The 25,964-nt window shown below is 36.3% G+C and overlaps 1 protein-coding gene across 1 annotated transcript in view; it reads left to right on the forward strand.

Annotated features, from left to right (window-relative positions):
• CRIM1 (cysteine rich transmembrane BMP regulator 1) overlaps positions 1–25,150 on the forward strand; it is a 164,604-nt gene extending 139,454 nt beyond the window's left edge. Inside the window, exons 9-17 of the mRNA XM_042883649.1 lie at positions 4,304–4,460; positions 6,115–6,236; positions 8,632–8,841; positions 14,053–14,268; positions 15,543–15,764; positions 18,721–18,915; positions 19,902–20,024; positions 21,700–21,887; positions 23,733–25,150. Of these exons, the coding sequence (XP_042739583.1) occupies positions 4,304–4,460; positions 6,115–6,236; positions 8,632–8,841; positions 14,053–14,268; positions 15,543–15,764; positions 18,721–18,915; positions 19,902–20,024; positions 21,700–21,887; positions 23,733–23,909 (1,610 nt within the window). The 3' untranslated portion in view covers positions 23,910–25,150. The remainder of the gene's footprint in view (positions 1–4,303; positions 4,461–6,114; positions 6,237–8,631; positions 8,842–14,052; positions 14,269–15,542; positions 15,765–18,720; positions 18,916–19,901; positions 20,025–21,699; positions 21,888–23,732) is intronic.
• Positions 25,151–25,964: the final 814 nt, after the last annotated feature.

The following is a 25,964-nucleotide window of genomic DNA, read 5'->3' on the forward strand; positions in this document are numbered from 1 at the left end:
TCTAGAATTACAGTCAAGCTGTTAAATTTCAAATGGGAGAACAGTTTTAGACCCAATTTACAGAACTGACGTTTGTCCACTTCACAGTTTAATTTTTGAGAAGTATTTCACTACATTCTAAATTTTCTCTTGCTCATGCAAACTGGGGATGTGAATACTCCAAAATCAGGAATATATTGTACATCCGATGGTTGGAACTTAGGCCTAAGACCTGTGATTTATTTTAAGATATACTGCCTCAAAGGTCTCATAGCTGAGAAAGAGAGATTACATTGTATCTGAAATATCTGGGTTTTGAGTGAACCCTTACAAACATTGATAACATTACATATTCTGGAGCTATGATGTTGTCATCTTGTTTGCAGAGTGGTATCTGTATGTCACATCAGCATATCAACTTCTCTTACACTCTGATTTTTATGCATATTTTTCTTTCCTTCAGCAGCGAGTGATTAGGTCTTAGACAACCCTTTAAAATGAATTTCTTCTAGTACTGAGAATGAGGTATTTAGAGGAAAAGAATTACTGAGACCAAATCTTTTGCATGCAGAGCACTGTGCAGTCTCATCATATCTTAGTAGTAATCCCTTGTCTTTAAGACAAGATTTTCTTCTTCTGACAGTCATGTCCCATCCCACATATCGCAATCAGATTCTGCTTAAGCAGCATCACACCCTCCTGAAACTCTAATACTTATTTTATTAGTCCATGTGTATAAAACTCCCATGTGTTTGGGAGTGGGGGAAGGAAGTGGGGAGAAAGAAACTGCTCTATTAAGAGGAGTTTTTTGGCAACAGTGACCAGACTTAGAAATTCTGATCCTGCTATTTGTATCTTAATAATTCACCGATGTTTTTGGAAGACTGGTTCACCTTCAACTATTCTTTCCTATTTTTTTCTAGTGGTATCTTACTAAATTGATCCAAATGAATCTAGTAATGTAGAATTCCTATATGCAAGGCAGCACATAATGTGATGAATTATTGCAGCTACAAACCAGTTGTTGTTAGAAATGCTGTGTTTAGAATAGAAAAGTCTCTAAGCAATAGCTTTTGCCAATATAGTGAGACTTAGTGAAGACTGGCTAGAAGCATGGAATCGTTGGTAACTGACTTTGCTGCTACCTTTACAATCATTGTACACAGACAATAAAATAGTGTGGTCTTGTTCCGTGGGGTGGATTCACTGCTATAAGTATTCAGGGCATGTTTGTTCTCAAGGCAGTATTTATTCCCTGTAAGAAGCTATTTTGAGAAAGTCTTTGGTGTAGGGCAGTCTTTCTTTGATTACTGTGCTGGCTTTTTCTGTGTTTGATTCAATTGAAATTTTTCTAGAATTTAGTTTCGTATTTTGTTTTATATTTCATCTAAAGCCTATGTTCACATTAAAATGTTTGTGTTAAAAGAACAGTTATATTGGCCTGAGACATTCAGGAGCATATCTGTCTCTTTCTAAAGTCACATCACTTTATTATCCTTCTGAAATCAACTAATTTCATGTGTGTGAACTCAGTTTATGCATTTTATACATTTTCAGTATTGCATTTCATTCTAGTGTCGTTACTTTATCACCCTAAGCCCTCCTATTACCTTATGTAAAAGGATTGTTTTCTGTATTGACATTACTTCATTGGCATTTCACAGTTAATAAGAAAAATCACCGAATGTGTTTCTACTTCTCACATAGAACTCTGCTCTCCAACCACATATTTCTCAAGCAGCGTAGTGAAAGATGCCTTCTCTTTTATTGGTTTCCTACTCATTGTATCATTTCTGTTTAGTTTTGTACCCCCCTGTTGAATCTTTAATTGAGTTCTGAACGATTAGTTATAACATTGTCAAGGAAAAAACAAATATTCTGTAATCATGAAGCTTGCCTATTCTGTTAGAGTTGCAGTGACATGTAAGCACATAATGCAGATTTCCAGACTTCTGAAAGGTAGTTTTCCTTCAATGTTAGCTTTTTAAAGTGTTTTCTATCCTCAGAGTGCTTCTTTGGAATACACCCTTTAAGCTCTTAGCTTCACTGAAGGCTGAATCTCTTCCCTGTGAATATGTTGCATGATTTGGGATTCAGGTTCTAGGTGAAGTTTATTTATGCAAAAGTGGATAAAGCCCCCCAAAACAAATTACCTCCTGATATTTTCAGTATATAAATCTCAGATAATAGCAGCTGACTTTCATAAGTCGATCGCAGTTGTCTTTACTCTTTAGTACTTTTTACTCGTATTGCAGAGCCTTAGGAGGAAAACTGGTTTTACTTGTCTTTCATATTGAACTTGTGATAATTTTACTAACAATGAATTTAAAGTTATAGTTATGGCTATGTGTCAGGGTGAAAATTGTATTCATTAAATTTTATTTTCATGTGAATCTCTAGCCCTGGCAATTTTTCTCTTTTTTTTTTTTCCCTTTTTTTTTTTCATAGAGCTAAACTCTGTTCCTGTAAAATTGGCAAGTTCGCTCTCACTTTTCTGAAAAAATGCCCTGTTTAAAATAGGGTTTTCAGGAGGCCTGTGCATGTGTACCAGATGGTACTTCAGTTTGCGGCTGCCTGTAATTTTCCATGTCTTTTAAAATGTTTCAGTAAAAAGAAATGTGCATAGCTAGTTGTGAAGTTAGAAAGCAGGCCAGAATCAACGATTTCCACAACACTGAATTTCTTTATAGAGAATATTTCTCAAAACCTATTGAGAATCTAAGTCCACAGCTTGTAATATTGTAATGTGAGAAATTTAAATATGAGAGCACATTAATTTTAGTAACAACCAGCTTCTCAGTAGTCATCATTTTTAGCATGTTATTAGAAGGATTGCCTGTAGAGTTCTATACAGAGTATTCTGATGTCCTCGTCTAGCACAGACATTACATTAGTAAGTTCAGGTGTGAGCAGTAGTCTCTATTGAATTCAGCAAACTTTACCTGTGTTGAAACAGACAGAATTTTGATTATATTTTACATATGGCATGATGAAAATGAGAATACTCTTCAGCATCTGTTCTTGAGAGGCAATGTTTGTCAGTCAGTCATCCATTCTTGACTTCAAAAAGTCAAAATTCAGAATTCTTTTGAGGATAACTCAATACATAAATGAATAAGCAAGGAGAAGATTGCCTTCAGACTAGACTGTCTAGTTAGTATGCCAACTGACTGTTTGAATTTTAAGTAATTTCATGGCGTGAACTACTTAGGATAAGACACTGTCATCCTGTTTGCATACCACTGTCCTAGACACTTTGACCCTTTAAATAAAGTATATCAATTTTGCATATAAGAGTGTATTTTGCACTTCAGTGTCACTAAACAAATCATAACAATCAAAGCAGAACAGAAGATTGAAAGCGAAAACCTATCTGCCCATGAGATCCTGAAGAAGTCACTATTGCACTATATTTTACTTCATATTTAAATCAGGGTGCCACACTTTGAAAGCTGTCCTAAACACAAATCTGGACACAAATGACTTAAAGAAACATGCCAACTAAAAAATATTCCTGTTGTTTCTATGCCTTTAGTTTTTTTTTTTTCCTGTTTTTGCATTTGTACCTTATTGTTCCTTGACCTATGTTCTGTGAGCCTGCTGATTACGCACAGCCACCCAAACACTTCATCTCTGTGACAAAGTACACTTCAGAAAATGAATGGTACTCATCAGTCCATGTGTGTTTCCAGGATTATTCTCGGGTCAGTTCAGAGTATCAGCAGGAAATGTCATAATTTATACCACATCAGAGCTCAAAACAGAGTTTAATTTCTTGTATAAGGCCACTAATTTCTTTTAATTAATTTAATTCTAATTAATTTCTTTTATACACCAACAATCCAACATCATCCTTCCTTGCCACAAAAATAAAACATAATAACAGACTTCAGAAGGAAGATCTTTTAGTCTAACATCTCAAAGTTTTAATCACCTCTTCCAGTATTACAGTTACATTTTTGAGAAGCACGTTCTAATCAGCAAACAGGTGACAGCAAGCACTCTAAGTGTGGAATAAAGGCTTTTAAATTTCAGCCTTTCAATTCTGTTTGAAATATGTAGGCTAGAAATAAAAGTTACTCTATATTGAAGAGAAACCTATTAAATGAACATGGTGTGTCACAACTTTAAGTTATTTTAAATGCTTTATTAAAGGCTGACAATCATGGATGTTGGTTGGATGTGCATAACTTCACAAAATCAAATTAGTACAGGGTATTATATCTACTTCTCAAATTCTTAACTGGAACTGAAGACATCCCATTGGATCCATTTGTGTAGTATAAACTTTTGCTTTGCAATCATCTATGTGTGTTCTTCACAGGAGAAGAGCTGTGTATGGGCCTCATATCAGGCTGCTCCCTGGACTGTTCCTTTGGGTTCCAGACTGATGCTCATAACTGTGAGATCTGCCAGTGCCGTCCACGGCCCAAGAAATGCAAACCTGTTGTATGTGACAAGTACTGTCCCTTTGGATACTTGTAAGTATTCTTATTCTGTACTTATATGTTTATGCTTCTTTGGTATGCCCATATGTATTGAAAATATGCAAAATCTGGGAAAATATATGCACGTGTTCACTTCGAGAAAATTGGGGAAAGTATGAGAAAGAAGAAATGACATTACTTAATGTAAGATGAAAGTATTCTTCAGATCTATTTGGATGTTAGCACTGAACTCGTGTAAATGGATATATGTATACCCATATATCCTTTGTTATTTGAGATACAGAATCAGGCTTACCCCTTTGTAAGTTGTAGAACCTTATTACAGGAAATAGTGGTCATAAGAGTGATGGGGCTAATAATGACTGACTCCTTCAATTCCTTTGACTGAACATATTGTATCTGGTGAGCTGCAGTGGTCATTGGCATGAATCCAGAAAAAAGCTCAAATCGAAAAACAGTGTTTTAGTGGGGTGACTCAAAAGTTCAAGCATTGACAATCTAAAGCATAAAAAAATACAATAAATAAAAGAAGATGTTGAAAGGAGGCAGATACTGATGTTAGTGTAGTTGCCATGGATATTAGGTGATCATTTGCCTAGTGAGAAGATGTTTGCAACTGCAGGCTTCATTTGAGATCATGAACAAGCGTTATGCCCTTCAGGACTGCTCTGTGGGCTGGCACCAAACTACCTGGTTCATCTTCAAATAGAAGGTCTTATAAAGTGATAACATTAAATCTCTCACAGAATTATACTTTTTAGTAGTTAAAAGTAGTCATTTTTATCCTGACTGACTTAGAATATTGACCTACAGAAGAAAATTAAAAATTTCAGTGTTCTTTCTGTACTTCAGTAAGTTGAAACGCACACCTTTTTCTCTTTTTTCTAACTAAAGTATGCATAAAACATTTATATTAGTAAATTTGTGTGAATTATCAAACAAAGGGATTTTAGAAATTATAGCAAATAATAATAAGCATGGTATGGTAGCATGGAGTAAGATAAAGGTACCTTAAAAGCAAACTGATGTGAAGCCACGTTAGGAGCCCTATCTTTGGAATGGTCTTTCAGTTGAATTTTTGTACACATAAACTGAATTTGAAACATTCTAAAACTAATTTGAAAATCATCTATTTAAATTCTACCTTTAGATGAAGGGTGTAGTTCAATTATATAAAAGGTTTGGTTGTTTTTTTTTTTTTTTTAAATGTTTGATGTTGTTACATGTTTTTTATTTTTTAAGAAAAGGAAATAAGCACCCTAATCTTGTCATTGTCTACAAAATATCAGTAATGGCACTGATGTTAATGAATTGAATAATGTTAATGATAACCATAAATAAAACAATTTGTAGCATGAAGGGTTAAAATTGTAGTAAGAAAAATTTTAAGATCATTTTATTGCAAATCTCACTTCAGCACTATAATTATTTAGTCTTTTAGTAATATAGTACATTTGTGAGTCAAAAGCATTTAGATCTGTATTATCTGCTATGGCTTGAAACTTCCAAATACCTGTTGCCATTCACATGGGAGGAGAACATCAATGTGCATACTGAAAATAACTGAATGTTAAAGACAATTTTCTTTATTTGATCAGTCAATTTAGAGGTTGCTTTTGCTTCAACCATGGCATTTAGACATTTAAAGTATCCTGCTGACCTTTAACAAATTATTTTGGTAATCTAGGAAGAACAAGCATGGCTGTGAAATCTGTCGATGTAAGAAATGCCCGGAAATGCCTTGTGGTAAAATCTGCCCAATGGGCTTCCAGCAGAACAGCCACGGTTGTGTTATCTGCAAATGCAGAGGTAGGTGTTGCCATTTATCAGTGCGACATGTTTTCAAAGCACTTGGAAGCCAGATCAAAGGGATGTTATACGGAACCTGTAAGAATTGAAATGCTGTACCATAAATCTATGTAAAATTCTAATAGGCTAATGTCAGAAATTCTTAAATATAAAATTTTCACAATAATACATACTTCCATGAGATTTCAGAGCCTATGGGTATTTGCTGAGATACTTCACAGATTTGTCCATACTTCAGTTTCATTATTACCTTGGATGTTTTTCACTGCTGGTGTTTCCAAATATTGATCTCACACTCCCGTGTCTAAAAAAAAAAAAAAAAAGATTTCTCACACTGCCCCCTGGAATGTATTCTGTTTTATTAGTAAAAATAAAATATTGTGAGATTAAATACTGGATCATCATGAACTATCCCTTAAATTATGTAATCATTAGCAACTCATCCACGAATAGCTAGGGCAACCATCAGTATGTTCTAGGGAAGCCAGCAGTCGTTAAAACTTTGATCCAAAATTCCTAAGTAGGGTGAGAGAGTTGGTAAGTAACTTGCTTGTGAATTAGCTCCACTTTCTAATCTGCCTCTTCTGGAATTAACTTATGCTGGAGTAAATACAAGTAGAACCGTAGAAATACAGAGATCAGATAGTCCTCCAAAAAAAGACGAGTCCATTTCTCTACCCTCACATAATGCCAAGTGTATCTGGATAATCCTCAACAGATTTTTGTCTATGATTTCACTTCTTAAGAACCTCCAATCTCAAAAAAAAAAAAAAAAAAAAAAAAAAAAATACAAAAAAATTCTACTCTCTAACTTATGTTTTCATGTGGTTACCAATACGAGACACTTCAAGATGAGTTTTCTTGTATTTTCATCATCCTTTCTAGGAATTTAACCATCTACTTATTTTCTTAAGTTCAACAGACTCAGGGAACAATTTCTCACCTTTCCCTTTAGAACTCTGGCAATATTTAAGGGTTTGCAATTAGAGACTCCTAAATGTATTATTTTCAAAGTGAACAAAACCCAGGTCTTGTGATCCCTATTCACAGTTCTGAAACTGGATACTGCACTTTTGCAGCAGCAAAAAAAATGCCCACTGGTACAGATTGTAGAGCTGCATTTGAATGTTCGATGCTCCCATACAGTACCTTAGGCTGAACTTGCCTTTTCTGCAGTGGTGTAACATTCCTGACTTGTATTTTCCTTGTAAGCTATATAATTCTCAGTTTATTTTCAGCCATACCTCTGGATATTTTCTACATGTCACAAAACAGCATGGTAGTGCAATATCTGTGTACTGAGTTCTTATTCAAATGATGTGCAGCAAACCCACTTCATAGCATCTGCTTGTCATTCCTAGGCCACCACTGGTAGATCCACCACAGCTGGAGTGCTGTTAGTTTTGTGATGGGTTTGTGATTATTTTTTTTAATTAACTAGAAACACATTTTAACAATTCTTCTCATTCTGCACTATTTTTTTAAATGAATAATTGACAAGCATATTAATACAGCAGCTTTACATATGTAAGTGTATGATGTATCACTGAAAGCAAGTCAGTTCACTGGCAAACTGACCCAAAATCCTCCATCATGATGATGATCCATCATGTTGGTGAGGGATTGTTAGGATCTAAATTCACTACTGATTAACAGAGAATTTATTGAGGCCGAGTCCTTCTGCACTTAAATACCCCTTAAGATCCAAATGAGTCTTTATCCTCCCTAGGCCAAAAGCCTCCCTGTTCTGGCTGAGAGCAAGTAACACAGCAGTCCAAACAATTGTATTTTCATCTCAATAAAACCCAGGAATGAGGGATAAAAATGTCAGAGCAGCCATCTTCCAAACATCATTTATAATAACTAACACAAGTAATTTATTGTAGGTAGTGGCTTATGAAATATTTCCAGTATCTGGTATGGCCCTATTAGAACGTGCTTGGAATTTTTTTAATTAATGGTACATATGGAGCCATCCTTAACTCTTGTAAATACCTTTATATTCTACCAGATATTTGGTACTCATGTTACAGATAATATCTAAAACTATTCTGTTTAATTTTAAATATGCCTTATGTTTTCTATCATTTCCTTACATTGTTTAGCCAGTACTGCATTACTGCATGATTAAAGACAGTGTTAAGCACAACAGAAATAATTGATCGTATTTTTCAAGGAAATAAATTCTACTATGTCTTACTATGGCCTCCAGTATACCAATAATTACTTCGTATGTCTCAAGTTTACTTTATTTCTAAATATAAATGATACATTTATTAATAACTTGATCTCTTACATACTTTAAAAATAAATGCAAGCCAGGCATACAGTATTTATGTTTTTCTAAGCAACACATGCTTATTAGAAAATTACATTTTCTTTTGACTTCTTGCAGAGGCAACTGCTTCTCTTATGCCTCCACTTAAAACAGGCTCTTGCCTGTCAGTGGATGGGCGCCGACATGAAAACGAAGAGAGTTGGCACGATGGATGCAGGGAATGTTACTGTCACAACGGACGGGAAATGTGTGCCTTGATCACCTGTCCTGTTCCTAATTGTGGCAACCCCACCATACATCCAGGGCAGTGTTGCCCATCGTGTCCAGGTAACATGCTGTCTTGCATGTTCTTTGTGGTTGAGCTTGTTTTCACATATGTGTGGTCTTTCCTAATGCATGAAAACTCATTCTGTAGTAAGTATAAATGAAGCTTTCTATGTCCAATTAGAACATTGTGAGTGGCTTTCATTGAGATCTAACATCTGAAAAGTGGTTACTTGCGTATATGAAACATGTGCATGTTGTAGGTCCTAATATGTTAATATTTGATACACTGAAATCCTTAAACAGTTTAGTTTCCTGTTTATGTTAGCAATAATAGCAAATATAATAAGATGTTATAAGCATTATCTTTTCTATTTTAAAGTGTAATTTTATTAAAATTCACCTCTCTGTCAGCTCCTCAGAGGAGTAGGCTTTTAAAGAGATGTCTTTGGCAATTGAACATGATGATTCTGTTCTGAAGGAATGTTCCACTACCACCAGTGGTAGAAAATAATTCTAATTCTCTCAGGGAGAAGACCAGTACAATAAATGCTGCATTCCAATATAATTGTAATAAGAAGTGATAAAATGGAAAACATTTATGAAAGAACTTTACAATTTTAGAATGTGGACAGATGATGAGTAATTCCCTCCACCTTCAGATTGATTCCTGCAGTAATTTATATGCTGAATAGTTTAATTTGTAATAGCGTTATATTGTCTATGACTTGATCATAAGTCATGTTACAAGTAGGAACAAGGCGCATGGTGATAATAAGAATAATGAAATAGTAAGAAATCACTTGCATGATTCAAGCAATTATGAATGGTTTCAAATCCCTTGAAAAGAACAGAAAATCTTAGGAACAAAATATGTAGCCAAATTCTCTTTCTGAAAGCGACTGAAGAGTGTATCCTTTCTAGGACGTCATAAGATCATGGAATCATATTATCTTTTTAATTGGAAGGGACCCTTATAGGCCATCTAACCCAACTCCCGCGCAATGAACAGGGACACCTACAGCTAAATCAGGTGTTCAGAGCCCTGTCCAGCCTGACCTTGAAAGTCTGCATGTGTGGGGCATCCACCACCTCTCTGGGCAACCTGTGTCAGTGCCTCACCACCCCTACTGTAAAAAAATGTCTTCCTCATATGCAATCTAAATCACCTCCTTTTTAGTTTGAAACCATTTCCCCTTGTCCTGCTATAAACAGTCTGTCTCTTTCTCTCTTGTACCCCCCTTCAGGTACTGAAAGGCATCTCTCAGGTCTCCCCTGGAGCCTTCTCCTCCAGGCTGAGCAGCCCTAGACAGTAGATCTCTTCAGACTGCTTCAGCGAATATCTCCAATCCATTTTGCACCCAGCTGTAATTAGAAAAACATAGTCCTCAAAAGGATATGGGATTGCAAAAGGTTGATCTGCCTTTCACCCTCTCTCTGCATATACCACTTGCTCCCACTATTGAGACTGGACACAGTGTCTGTGGTTCCTGTGCCATGGTGTTGCTTTTGGCACAGTTGTTTTACAGAGCTATTCCTAATACTAAGTAATTTAGCAGTGCTTACTGAGGCTGAGCAATTTCCCTTTAGCATCTTATTAATGATAACCATTAATGAAATTGTTAGCTTACTTGGAAACATGAAGAAAGTTACTCCCACTATTTATGCACACTTGAGGATCCATCCTTTACTTGCTTCCTTCTCTCCCATTATTAAGCATCTGGCTGGTTTTATCAGTTTGTATGTAAGATTTTTGCCACACCAGAGTGCAGTGTTATCCCAGTAGAGTCCAGGTATGGTCCTAGAGATACGGTATCTACCTAGATTTCTCTGCCTAACATTCTTTGGTCTTTTCAGGGTACTTGTCATCTAGCTTCTGTGCAAGCAAAGCCATACTTGGTGCAAACGCATACAGTGCTAGGGCAACCAGAGATTAGTTTCTTTCAGTTTGTTACCTGTGAGTAATATAGCCAAATTTCCTTCTGAGGGGTTCTCTTTCTCCAAGGCTTTTTGTTTGTTTGCTATGCACTTCTGATTTTAGTTTGCAGTGTATTGATTCCACTCTGATGCTATTAAATGAATATCATGGCTTTCTACAGATAGGAATGCAGTTGCGTTTGTGAGGTTGTGAGCATGACAGTCAAACGTATCTAACATAAATAATTAGCAGTCCTGATGTGGTTTTAAATCACACTTTTAGCCTACTTCCTTTAGGGAAGTGGCAGCTCTTAGAAATCTCTTTTCAGACTGAAAAAGTTGTTTATGCTCAATTTCACATTTGGTTTTCAACAGAACAAGAAATACTTTGCTAAAACACTCATCAAAACCATGTTTCTATATATTATGAGATTCAAGTGGATTGTACCAGTTCTTAAGGAAAGCTCCAGGTTTCCTGCAAGATTTAGAAAGCCATTAACTTCTAGCGTTTTGCAGAACCATGCTTCTCAGAAAGACTACGTGCTTGCCTTGCTAGTTACTCCATCAGGAATCTAGTAATTGCACATTTGCAGCAACTCAATTGCAATAATATATCAATACCAATACTGGTAAGGGAGCTGTAAGCAGTGCCGTATATACAGCAGTACTCTGGTTAGGCATTTATGATTATGATCAGTATATAGGCTGTGACTTTGCAAAGAACTTAATGCAAAGCTTGCCTGACTGGATGTTTTTTGCATAAAATGTAATAGATTGTTCCAGCTGAAATAAGTCAGACAGTGACAGGGCAGCAGACTAGCTGTCACTTCAAGTGTGGTAAAATGCTACTATTTGCTGTTCAGAAATGTATGCAATGGGAAAAAGGTAACATAAGCTAATCACTGATAGATTAGTTAATTCCCTTAAGGAAAAAATATTAAAGTACTTTCTGAACAGGAAAAGATCAGCCTGAGTCTATTTTCTTGAGCTCTACCTGTCATTCTGCAGAAGAGAAAGCAAGTGATGGAACTGGGCATCTTCTATGAGGATGCCACAGAGCAAAGGGCACAGACTTAATTCATCAGACAAATCAGCGTTATTAAGAATGTGGTGAGAAGCACATGCACTGTGTTAGCCTTGGGCTATCCAAATGACAAAAACAGGAGAGAGGGAACTACAGGAAATGGTTTACGGATACTGATCATTACCTGGGTCACTTTTTAATCCCTTCTCTTCACAGCACAGGAATTCTGGGGGAGCTTGTTCTTAATGTCCAACATCAGTTGGGTTGAATTGAGGCCAAAGAGCAATATGCACTGACAACCCTGCAGCTTCACATTGCAACAGGTTAAACTCATGGCTCATGGAACTGAATAAAGCATGCTACGTGGGGAGCTTGATTCCTATATGCAGAACATGGAGCAAGCTTGCTGGCTCATGCCAGGTCCACAGCAACCAGCATGCCAACCTGTCATCTATGTAAATTTATTAGAAAATATCACAAAGTTGTTGTTTCGAAATTCATCCATTATGTACAGTGGGAACTTTTTTAACCAGGCTGTGCAAGTGTAGTCCATGGCAGAATTTCACTGATAGTAATTGCTTAAACACTGTCTAAATGCAAGGCAGGTCTCTTTTTTATTTTTAAAACACCCATTGGTGAAGGGTACTCCCCCATTATTTGAATGTCCTCATGGTTGGAAGACTTGAAGGAGATCAGATCCATTCTCTAACTGCCTGGATTTCTAATCCAGGCTGGATGAGTCTTTGGCTAGGGCTGTAGGATTAATGTAACTAATTGTGTGAAAAAGAGCTAAGATTAATTTGGTGAGATAGTCACTGAAAATTAAAGTGTACTCACTGGAATCATCTTGGGTACTGTTTTTACTTCAGTCATTAATGCAGATTATTTTTTTAACTTTTAAGTTTTCTTTATGAAACAATCTTTCAGTGACATATTTCCATTGTTAAGTGCTTTTAATTTTTTAGGAGCTACAGATGGAGATTATCAGATTTTGCTTTTAGTCTGGCATTGAATGTTAGAGGCACAAGTCACATCAGAATTTTATCATAGGCAGTTGAATCTTCTCAAATCCCAGACTACAAACGTGCTTATCCATCCTTTCAGGAATTGCATTTATGTTAATATTTAGCAATTAAAAAATTGTGCAATTTGAATACATTTTCAGAAAATGACAGTTGTCTCTTGGAATTTCTATGTTGTAGATTGGTTTGCTTTCTTTCCAAAATTCCAAGAATACTTGGTTATCTCTGATGTATATTAACCAGCTGTCTCACTCCAATTTATAGGAGGGAGAGGAGGTTCTTTTATTATCTATATACCTGGCGTGAGATTAAGAAACGTTTCAAATGTTAGTCTGACCAGTTTATTACAAATCTTAATCAGGGAAATGGGGAAGGGGAGGACAGACACTATTATGAATTAGGGTAATGGGGAAGGGAAGGAGGATAATAGAAAAGATAGAAAAGAAGAAGCAAGGAGTCTTTATAGGAAGCAAGAGGGACATAGTCACCACCATGGATCCAGCGAAGTTCGTAGTTCCGTCTTTGATCTTCAGTAGTGGTGGGTCATCGGGCAGAGTTGTTCTATTGACAACGACAACCATGGCGATGATGGCCCCTTTTCAATGCTTTCAAAGTGGTCGAGTCAGCTCTCCTTTGAGTGACAGCTCAAACCCAAGGTGGTTGAGTCAGCTCTCCTTGGAGTGGCAGCTTCTGGCTCTGGGACCTCAGCAGGAAATTCCTTTGTTCTTATCTTCCTGGCCTTGCCAGCAGATAAGAGGAAGCAGGGAGGCACCAACTTGTATCTTGCCTTCACAGGATACAATGGCATCATTCCCCAGCCTCCCATACCAAGCTGGAGCACTTTAGTCACAGGCCAGATCTTCCACCTGTGAACACTCCTGAGCACTCTCTTCCGCTCTTCTACAGAGCAAGCAGCTCTGGAAGAAGGGGCTTTCAAATGTTCCCAAAGCGATATCGATTGTCACACGGGTAGCATCCATCACTTGCCTCCTCAACAAATCATTCAGAGTCCTATCACAAGAAGAACCTCAGGAAGCAAGCTTTGAGCCAAAAAACAAGAAGGATTCTCACACCAGCATTTATTCAAATTGGTTCCCAAAGTGTTCCATTTTCACCTTTTTTACATTTTCCGTGAGATACAAGTGAGTGACACAAAGTTAAAAAAGAGTTTCTTTAAGAGTGGATTTATAGCTGGTTTTGTTAATCCTAATTTTTTTTTATAATAGCAGCAAGAAATAAAAGGTTGAGTATATGTTTTAATCATTGGAATCACAGTTGATTTTTCTTATCTTCTAATTCTGTTTTTTCCAGATGAAATAATTGTGCAGAAGCCAGAGCTCACTAGTCCATCAATCTGTCATGCTCCTGGTGGGGAATACTTCGTAGAAGGAGAAACATGGAACATTGATTCTTGCACACAGTGTACATGCCACAGTGGACGAGTCCTGTGTGAGACTGAAGTCTGTCCTCCTCTTCTTTGTCAAAACCCCACTCGCACACAGGACTCCTGCTGTCCTCAGTGCCCAGGTATATATTGACAGCTAGTTTTTATCAGTCTTTTCTTGATTTTAGAATTTATGTTATGAATACTAGTTGTTTCAGTGTGTGCACAGTTGGTTGTTGTTTTCCCTTTTTCCTTTAGCATTTTGGAGTTTAAGCCTGCAGTCCTCCCATTTCAATTGCAAAATTTGACTGTGTGCAATAGTTATCTCATCTGCTGGTGGAAGTTTGGACACCTTCTCTGAGGGAAAGTTAATACTGTAAGGGTTGGATATTTGGGACTTGGTCACAAAAGAAAATTTGCTGTTTTTATCCTCACTTGATATGATTTGAGAGTGACTTGAAGGCAGCTTGCTAATATCAGACCGTTACTGCCCAGCAGTAGACTGCCTCACAGTGTCAAGAAGGTAACAGGATTTGCTTTACTTAAACAAACTAGGTTTTGCCATTTGTTACACAGAGTGTTTGTTGGTTTGGGAGTTGTTATTTTTCCTGGCGAGGTTTTTTTAAGCTAAAATGTTAGCCTGTTCTCCCAACAACCATTTTTCCAATTATTAACCATGAACATTTTTTTTTGTTTATCTTCAAAATACACATAAATAAATGTTTGGAGAAGTTCATCCTTCTTCACTGGCTGTGTGAGAAGCTTAGTCTCCTATTTTGCATAGTTAGATTGAGAACCTGATCTGAGTCCCCTTATGAATCTTTTTATCTTCTTTTTTATGTGCTCTCTGTACCTGCACTCATAGTTTGGGATCTATAATGTCTGTTAAGATACAGCTTCATTGCAGAAATATCTCCCCTGTGAGTGCCTGAGAATCAAAGCTGACACATCAGCATCAAGATGAAGCCTGATCAAGCTCCATCTGCTTCTCCACAGCTTATAATTATCTCCTATAAGTCTGGCGAAGATGATAGCAGCATAATAGCTTTTGACTTTTCATCACAGAAGGCCTGGAACTGATTCTAGGATTCAGCTTTTAGGCTTAAAATTCAATATATCTGATTTAAGATGAATTCCTATACGCCACTCCATTTAGAACATTCAGAGTCCCTTTCTGAGAGGCTGCTTCTGACAATGATCATTTCATGATTTCACTATCTTTTTGTTTGTTTGTTTTTTAGTTTTTCTTGAGTAAACTCAGTAAAGGTTTACATCAACTTTTTTCTAGAGCATATAATGAGATTTATGAACTGCAAGTACTGAACTGGCAACCATGACAAGAATGAGCCCTATGTAGAAGAAATATCAAAGAAGTTAGCTACTGTAAGTTAACTAACTTAATTTTTTATATTTACAGACGAGCCTCTTCAGCCTTCTTTGTCAAGCAATGTGAGCATGCCCAGTTACTGCAAAAATGATGAGGGAGATATTTTTCTGACAGCTGAATCCTGGAAGCCTAATGTCTGCACCAGCTGCATCTGCATGGATGGTGTAATTAGATGTTATTCTGAGTCTTGCCCACCGGTATCCTGTGAGAGACCTGTTTTGAGAAAGGGACAGTGTTGTCCTTACTGCATTGGTGAGCAAATAAAAATAGTCCGTAACTTGCTACCCCTTCCTTGGGAATGAGAAAGTTTTATTTCCAAATTGAAATATGTTTTCCTGTTTTGGGGAAAAGCCATTTGTGCCTTCTGCTGAACTGAAGATTAAAATCTGCATAGGGAGCTTTGAGGATCATTATCTGTAGTTTCAAGGTACAAGTGCAGGAATATGACGATATAATTTTCATACAGACTTGAGGATTTAGTGGAGGATCTGACTGATAACATATATGTTGTATCAAGATATGCAGTACCGCAGATAAAAGATTACAACTTCAGGTGATAAAGAGAACCATGTGAAATTTCAAAGAATGGAGAATAAAACCTTTGTGTTTTTCACTTTTCTGCTTATTTCTTGAGAACTGTGAAGAACATCTTGGTAGAGGTTCTTCCTTCCTATTTTCATGTAATAGCTGATGAAGTGTTTAGTAGTAACAAGTAGTTATAACAAGACTTCTTCATTGTTTGAAATTTCAAAAATGATGCTGGATTTTAGCACTATCTTTTATTCTACTTCTTTCTGGATCCAGATCTTGTTCATGTCTAACAAGTCAGCACAGATTTAAATCCAAAATCTTGCAGGCCTTGGATGCTTTGTTGTTTTCTGAATTCTCAAATTCACCTTGTGTTCAATATTTTTCTTTCTTGTGCAAAGAGATATTAATTAGGAAAAATAACCATCTACATTAGAGAGGATAAAGGGATGTCCATTTGATGAGTGAGAAGATTACTCTTATGCACAAAACAGCGTTGACTTTGTATGTTTACCAGATGTGTTTGATTTCCTGGTGAAGTTAGAGGAAATATGAGAAAAGACAAGTAGAGCTGCACACTGTCTTTTGAACTGCATTTTTCCATGTGGGTTTCTCACTGTACTTCTCCTTTGTTTCCACTCTTCTTGAGTGCTTGTTGATGTGGTAGCCTTCATCTTTATGCTGGGTTTATAGTCTTATAGATATGGACATCAAGCAGGATATATGCACAGGATCTTCCTTTAAAGATTCAAAGGTGCAAGACTGTACTCTGAGTTTATCTTTGTTCACTTTTCTAAAAAAAAAAAAAAACACTATGTGTATTAAATTTTGTTGTGTTCTACATAAACTCATGAAACCTAAGCAAGTTAAAGGACTTCTCCAGCCATCCAGCCAACAGGGCTGCAGACTTGAAGAAGCTGTCCTGAGTGGGGCAAGGTAACATTTATGGGAGTAGGTCAGCCCAGGGTGAACAGGGAGTGCTCAGCTTTAGTTCTGGATTAAGAGTAAGAAATAGAGAACTACTCCAGCTGTGCTTCTCGCTCTGTCCCTTGCCATCCTAACCTAAACAGGTCTTCATTGCCTCTTCATGAACACTTTTAACACAAAAATAATCATTTTTAAATGGAAATTGTATGGTTTTTGCAGCTTTTGACCACTTTTTCCTCCCACTCTTACTTTCCTACATCCCATATTCATATAGAAATCTTCTACTTGAAATTACATCCATGGACACATGGATGCCCAATTCAAGGACCTCTGGAACTTTTAAGCTTTTCAGATGCTTTCATTAGTATTTTCTCAGTAGTACTCAGTAGTCTTCTTTTGCATTTGAATTTACTGTGTCCAGATACATGACACTGGTCTGCTGACTGCAAACCTTTTTATTGTAGATAATATTGATCTATTTATGTTGTCTCTAAATAAAATCTATAATGATGGCCAAAATATTTAAGGATTTGTATTTATATATGGGAGGTAATTCTAGCTGACATATTTATATATGTAATCTGTATGGATATTAAACCAGTATTTCTCTAACAGCTTAGTGGGTTTCTTTAGTTCTGCTGTCTTATCTGCTTAATCTGCAAATCCAGCATCACCGTGCTTCTTCATAATAACTTCTGCCTCTAGCAGAAAAAGGTACTGAGAAGCTATGATGAAAATGAGGTTCTGTCTGGGTTTTGGAGGTTCTGCTGTGTACTGTTTTTTGTTTGTTTGATAATCTGTAAAATGCTATAGCAGCAAATAAACATTTTAAGTTAAGCAATTCATGATCATCTTCTCAGTGAAATCGAAGGTATAATACAGGCAGTCTGAAAGACTTGCGTAGGTATCAGCATTAAAATAAAGATGTATTAAATGTTTAAAAAGAAAATGAATGCTGGTTTTGAGTACTTTCCCAAGACCTACTTTATTTATCACATTTAGGTCTCTATTGCATAATGTGTCAAAATCTGTGTGAAAAAAATTTTGGTTTTGTAGCTTTCAATCTTTGGAAAAAGTGTTGTGGAACCTAACCTCACTTTTTTGAGGGTTACAATTGTGCCAATTTCCAACTTATATAATACCACGAAAAAACATACTTGCTACCCTTTTCGTGGGAGATCCCACTGATGTGGTTACAAAGAATAAGCATATCCCCTTATTATCTGTTTTGTCATAATAAATAGTCAAAACTGTTCTAGTTACATCACTTAAGAGTTGCTTCCTTCTTCTTGGCATCCTTCCTAGTCTTGTCTTGAAGTATTCCAGACTGAGTTTGTCTGTCTTGAATCTTGGTAATTAGAACTGTAGATTGGCTTTCTTTTTAAATAGGATTTAAATAGGATTTACTAGGAAAAGAGGAGGAGGATGAGTTAGGAGTCTCAAACAGTCAAAAAAAAAGAAAAAAAGTTTCTCTTGTTTTATCATTTTCACAGTACTTTTGATATCACTGCTTCATGACCCAGTCATTCATCTTCTAGCCTCTTGCATGAGGAGAAGCATTAGTTTGGGCTGGTGATGTACTTCATAAAGAAGCAGAAATTGTATTTCTGAAATATCTATGAGAGATGTGGAGAGGGTCTTTTAATTATAGCTGGGATTTTTTCTTAGTTATTCTTTCACTGTTATATTTTGGGAAAAGATCAGATCTGTGTGCAACAGGCCATCCCAACACTGCTCTGTTTTTGTTCAACAGAAGATACAGTACCAAAGAAAGTGGTCTGCCACTTCAGTGGAAAAACATACGCAGATGAGGAGCGCTGGGACATCGACAGCTGCACGCACTGTTACTGCCTGCAGGGTCAGACTCTCTGCTCCACTGTTAGCTGCCCACCCCTGCCTTGTGCTGAACCCATCAATGTGGAGGGAAGCTGCTGTCCCATGTGCCCAGGTAATGTGATGTAACAACTTAGCTTATTGCAATGCTCTTTTCCAGGACTGACAGTCAGGTTTTTTTTTATTGTTTTTTGAATGTCAGTCCATACTGAATGATGTCATGGAGACATTTAGCCTTCAGGAAAATGAATAACAGATAGGCACATTGTGCAAACATATAGTTTGAATTTTACTTACTCTAAGAACTGCAGATTCAAAAATTGTTGTTCTGGGTTTTTTTGTTTGTTTTTTTTTGGTTCTGCTGTCTGTTGGTATACAAAGTAATGAAAATAAACTAATGAAGTAGAAAAATGAATAGTTCTGCACTTCTGCGTATTTGCCCAGTAATTAATATTTCTGTCCCTTCTAGGTCACTACTTTTCAAATACTTCATTACTAATGTATTTTAATTTGATATGTATGTAATATGAAATTGTCTTAGCTGTGGACACAAGGGACATAAGAACTGCAACTGCTTTTTAATGCTACTCCTGACATATTTTTGCAGGTGTTTTCCTTCTTACTGAGTCAGCTAATAACTACTTCTGACAGGACAATTCAGCAGTAGCATCTCTTTCAATTCTCCTACTTTGGGAACTACAGGAGAGGAAAAAAAAATTGTCAGCTATGTACCAGCCAGAAGGATGTAGCCCTGTCTTGGCATTTTTTATATTTAGCATCACAAACCAAGCCTTAGCCATCTATTCTGAAATGGTTTTTTAAAAAGCAAAAAGTTGTTTACAGGACTACATCATTCCTTTTACATTAGTATAATGATTATGACAACATGCATGAATCTTGTACACAGTGGAAACACAAATTGAAGATTTTATGTCAAATTAAAACCATATCCCATAGCTGTAATAGAGAAAATTCTAAAATAAATAATAAAGATTTGTAGTAGAAAGCATTGCAGATAGCCAGATGTATCTACTGAATTAAGAGCAGCACCAGAAAATTAAGAGACTTGTAATTTTGAAAGACATTCATCTCATTTTTCAGAGATGTATGTACCTGAACCTACTAACATACCTATTGAGAAGACAAATCATCGAGGAGATGTTGAACTAGAAGTGCCAAACTGGTCAACACCAAGTGAAAATGACATCATCCACATCCACAGAGGTAAGATCTGATATAAATGGGGCTAACTTAGATCTGTGACTGTTCCCCATGTTTTAATGTCCTTGTTTGTTTTTCAATTCTGGTAGCATCTGTGTGATGCTTTGCAAATGGTGGTTATCTGAGAATATTATTCTGTTATTATACTGTTTTGAGCAAAGGGGACTCAGTCTGTTAAAATATACTTGAGCAATTTGATCTTGTTATCATTACATCTTCAGCTTGGAAGACGCATCTTTGTTGGTATGACAGAGTTCTGTACAGTTATAAATATGATAAACTGGTGAATGAGGAGTGCTTCTGCAGTGTCTTTTTCATACACAAGCTAGAAAGCAGAATGCTATTATGCCATAGGCATCAATGAACTTTGATTTGGTCCATTTGACATTCTTGTACTGAAAGATAAAAACAGAAGAACGTACGATGCCTTCATAGAATTGCAGAGGTTGGAAGGGAGATTGTCAGGTCCACCCCCCTACTAAAGCAGATCCCCTACAGTAGGTTGCACAGGAAAGTATCCAGATGAGTCTTAACTATCTCCAGAAAAGAAGACTCCACAACCTCTCTGGGCAGCCTGTTCCAGCGCTCCATCACCCTAACAGTGAAGTTCTTCCTCATGTTTGAATGGAACTTCCTGTGTCTTTGTCCATTGCCCCTTATTCTATTCTGCACGCCACTTAAGAATCTCACCCCATGTTCTTGAGTCCCACACTGAATATATCATAGAAAAATGGCTGTGGAACAGAACACTTCAGGTGTAATGGCACAAGACTGTTAAAATTGTTTAATGGTGTAAATCCATCTTTAGTTTTAAAACTACACTGCCCAGCAGGGTAGTGGAAAATACTGTATGTCACACTCTTTGCTAACTTTTTCTAATTGAAGGACTATTAAAATTTGTATATTTTTTTTTCTGCATCCAAGTATGATAACATACATGCATATTGCATGCTACTACTTGGTGGCTAGGAGAAAGGATATCCAAAATATAACTATTTTACAAAAGTATAGAGTTACACTGTTTATAATTTCAACATTTTTACATTTCAGAGGTGTTGGGAGTTGGCTTGTGTCTATCCTGGCTGAGAAACTCTAAATGTGCACTGAAAACTGTGTAGGAATACTGCCATTGAAAATGATTGTGCTTTGAAATTACATGAAAAACTGAGTCTGTTAGACTGCCAGTGAGCTGTTTTCACAGGCTGAGTGATGCAAGTATTGTAATAATTTCTCAACAGGCAAGAACAGACAGGACTGAACTGCTCTATCAGCCTAAAAAAATTAAAAATTATTAAAAAAAAAAAAAAAAAAAAAAAAAAAACTTGTAAGACTACCAGGTTTTCTGCTGCACAGAAATACAGCATTATTTTTCTGAGTGGGAATTTGGTTGTAATCAGATAAGACGAAGTGAATACAACTGAGCTGTCACAGTTGCTTATTATTGCTCCTTTAGATTCCGTCCAATTTCCTCTTTTTTATGGCCTTTTCCTGACTAATATAGTCACTATACAAACTACTAGCTTTCAGTTATTCTAATTTATATTAAAAAAGGGACATTTCAGGAGAAGAAGTCCAAATTCATGAAAATGACAAAGTTTGTGACTGAGGCTTTTATGTTATTTATGGATAGGGGCCCATTTATCATTACTAATGTCAAATGCCCACATTTGTCTTGCAGACATGAATCATCTCCAGGGAGAATACAGAAGTGGAAGTGGGCCGCACCCCAGTGAAGATGCATCAGTTAGCTCTGTTGCCTTGGTGACAATTCCAATCACGATAGCGCTGTTAGTAATCATCGTCTTTCTGCTCATCAATCAGAAAAAGCAGTGGATTCCAGTGTCCTGCTACAAAGCTCCAACAAAGGTGCCATATTCATGCCTATTTCCAGCTTCTCACCTTTCTGAAAACTGAAATTGACTAGAATATTCTGTGAGATGCAATTGAATTTACATCATATGAACTCAGTTTTTTTTTTTTCATTTAAGCCTGAATCCTTTTTATACCTTTGAGGCTGGTGGTGTTTATTTAATCTCCTGAATAATTATTTTCATTATTGAATGAGTGCCAGCAGTGTCCTGCTTGATGCAGTGATGAGTGGGGACTGGATAGAAATCAAGTTCAGCAAAAAAAAATCCAAAAATGTTCCCAACTTCATATGTGTGCACATAATTGTAGGCAGTTCTCATCTGCAGTCATCACTTGGGAGAAAGGTTTTGTTTTCTAAACTTCCATCCACTTTCAAAGTATTGTCCAACATCAGATACTGTACATACTAGTAATGTTCATCACATTTTCTAATAACTGCATTATATTGGACAATTTTAACATAAAATCACTGATTGGTTTCAAAAAGTTTAATGAATTTGAAGCCAATAAAGACTTTTATTACAGATTTTATTTACACTAGAAATATCAACACTGTTGTTCAGCCTATCCAGTGATAACACAGTCACATGAAATGGCACTTTCAATACTCAAGTGTACTATTTTAGAGGATATCTTTCATTTTTTCCAGAGTTGTTACTGATATTATAAACCATTACTATATAGCTTTTCATCTCTTTTATCTTCCTGATGCTAATGAAATAAAATAATTTAGTGTTTTGAGAAAAAATATTCCCACAATTCTAGTTGTTTTTAGGAGTTTGGGAATTGGAACTACTTTTCCAAGGCGTAAATGGAACTACTTTTCTATAATACCCTTTAAGCTGCATGTCATCAGATTTTCTTTCTGCTTTCTCTATGATGGCTGCAGGAGAAAGGTTTTGCAGTTTGTAGTTATTTAAATATGCTGAGAAAGCAGAAAAAATACGTATACATTTGATGTTAATCTAAAAATCGATACATCGGTACTAAGCTATAATAGTATACAGGACAAGATCATTTTATTGAAGAGCTTTAAAAGAAGGGGTACTTAAAGGACAATGATACATCAGATCCAGTAGAAGATGGGTACATTGTTGAAGAAAACATATACTGCTTGTTTCTCTGTCAGGAGTGACAGGTTTTTCCACAGTTCTCTAGGAGATTTTGCACTTCTGCTATGCATTCTCAAATTTAGTCTAGGAAATAAATGGGAGATCTTGACTACTGCTGGTTCCCGCTTCTTTTCACATTAATTAACACTTTAATATTGTAAAATGTGGCCTTATTTTTGTGTTTTTGTTCCTTGTTTTGTTGTAAACTCTTTTCTCTTACCTGTGAGTCAACTGGTTTCCATAGAATTGCTCCTTAAGGTAACAGAATCTCACATTTAACGGAGGAGATAATCAACTTCAATTGCTTGAATAAACATAAAAATAAAAGAAATCTCTCCCATTATCCTAGTGATACTGTCACCAAGAACAAAATGTTCTCAAAAATGATCAGCTATAAAGAGGCTATTAAAGTCTTGGAAACAACCTCCTGCACCTCTGAGGCAACAAGTTTAAGCCCTTGCATAGTGGAAGACTAGTAGGTAACAGTTTAACTGGGAAAAAAGAATACCCGAACTTCACTGAGAAGATGAAAAATAGTGATTGCAAGAGGCTGTTGGTTTGTCATTGTGCTTGGCATAAACCTTTACCAAGCTTAGCATGAGTCCAAACTGTTTCATTGCCAATTTGATTTCCCTTTGTGTTTATGGGTTTGTACCACAAACACCTGCTAGCAGTGGGTTGAATACAGAAAAAAATTAACTGATTCAGTGTTCTCTTTCTGTCTTAACAGCCATCTTGCCTAAACAATCAACTGGTATATGTGGACTGCAAGAAAGGTACCATGGTCCAGGTGGACAGTTCTCAGAGGATGCTAAGAATTGCAGACCCGGATTCAAGATACAGCGGATTCTACAGCATGCAGAAACAGAACAACCTACAGGCAGATAATTTCTATCAAACAGTTTGAAGAATTGCACCCTTACCAAGGATTTAAAAATGAGAGAGAGAGAGAGAAAGAGACTAAGTCTGCTATTAAAATAAAGCTAGAATCGTGCACTTGCTTAGTGGATTGTATTGGATTTGTGACTACATGTACAGCTCTAAGACCTTACTGGGATGAGCTCTGACTCCTGCAATGTGCCAGAAAAAGCATTCCCACTTTTCCTTGAGATAACTGACCAAGTGTTTTCTTAGAACCAAAGTTTTAAAACTTGTTAAGGTGTATTTGCTTGTAACATAGCTATAGAGGTTTTTTGGGAGGGGGAATCAGGGGCTAGGGGTAGGCAGTGAGGTTAAAGGAAGTTTCAGAGGAGAAAAGCTGGTCATGCTTGGCTGGAGAAGAAAATGAATAGATACCACCAAGCAGCAGGACAGTGGCTTTTCTTGTTGTTCTGAAATTGCATCTGTTGCAGCAAATCCTAACCCCAAGTGAAAAAAAAAAAAAAATAAAAAGGTCTGACGTTTTCTTTCCAGCTGTTGCTACAATAATATACTCATAGAACAGAATTTGTCACATCACAGATGTGGTGTAGCTGCAAATATTTTTCTATATGTTGAGAAGCTGCAGTAGTTAATGAAATAGCAAGGAAAAGGTTATAGCAGAAAATAAAGGGTGGGTTTATTAAGGATGTACAAAATTACACCTTGTGCTGCTTTTTGTTTTTTGTTTTATTTTTGTTTTCTTCAAAGCTGATTGGCTAGATTAGCCAGACTTTGGCAGAGTTAGCAAATGACTGAGGCCTAAGTAATTCCTGAAATGAGCACTGGATCTTTTGACAGCAGTATTGAAGGAAGGAAGGAAAAGTCAAGAACACCACGCAGTTCCAGGGGCTTTTGTTTGTTTGTTTGTCTGTTGTGGTTTCATTTTGTTATTTGATATCAATCTCTGGTTGTTCATACAGGAGAAGGAAAAATATTTTTTTGTTGGACAAAGCTCTTGCTTAAAAGAGAGTAAAAATGAGACTGTTTTAAGGTTGTTGTTGTTTTTTTTTTTCCTGTTGATGTTCTTATTTACTGGTATGCAGATTTAGAAACTACTTCCATGCTAGGAAGCTGCTTAATTTTAATTGTATATTACTCAAGCACCTTTTTTGAAGCTCAGAAAAAAAGGAGATCATGCTTCTTTAAACTTTAGCATTATAGGAATATTTATGTAAATATAATTATGCTAAAAACAACAAAAAGTATTTGTATGTTTGTGTATATATATGTATATACAAATGCATGTAGGTATACGTATGTATATATACATGCATGTGTATGTACACTATACGTATATATACTGTATATATAAAATACTATGTATACAGTATATATTTTTTCTATTTTTTTTTCTTGTTGAATGTATTTTTATCTGAGAGAGATTTTACCCAGAGCAAAAACAGATAAACAGGCATTCCATATCAGTGCTTAATCACTTGTGAGTTTAGAAAAGACGAGAAAAGAGCATCTCATTCTACCTACAGTTTGATTTGATTTGAAAGTGTTTGTGTGCGTGTGTGTGTGTGTGCACTCTTGTGTTTGCGTGTGTACAGTACGTGCACGATTATAGCAGTAAGCGTTGCTCTTGCTACTTGCTACATTTCAGGGTGTTTCTTATTTTTCTTTTCCTGCTTAGCCTTAAAAAGGCTTTTTAATGAATGCATTGGCTAGAGACACTGATGACAATATACATGCAGCACTAATCAGCTCCATAGAATAACAGCATCAGCTCCTGGATTTTCTATTGGTTTTTTTTTCTTTCTTTCTTTTATTTCTTTTTTTGTTTTGTTTTGTTTTTTTTCAAACAATTGTTTGAAACAACTACTGGAATATTGTCCACATTAAGCTGGAAGTTTGTTGTAGCTTGCCTCATTTATAACTCTGGCTGTATAATACAATGTTAACTTTCCAAACAGGTCTTGGCACTTTTATACTAATTACCCATTTGTGCATTGCCTTTTTTCTTTTACAAATGCTTGTCATAAGAGACACAGATACCCAGTATGCTTAATGTGAAAAGAAAATGTATTTTTTGTAAAGG

Source organism: Lagopus leucura, unplaced genomic scaffold (assembly GCF_019238085.1).
Source record: "Lagopus leucura isolate 7727_CA_CO unplaced genomic scaffold, USGS_WTPT01 Super-Scaffold_73, whole genome shotgun sequence".
Taxonomy (NCBI): Eukaryota; Metazoa; Chordata; class Aves; order Galliformes; family Phasianidae; genus Lagopus; species Lagopus leucura.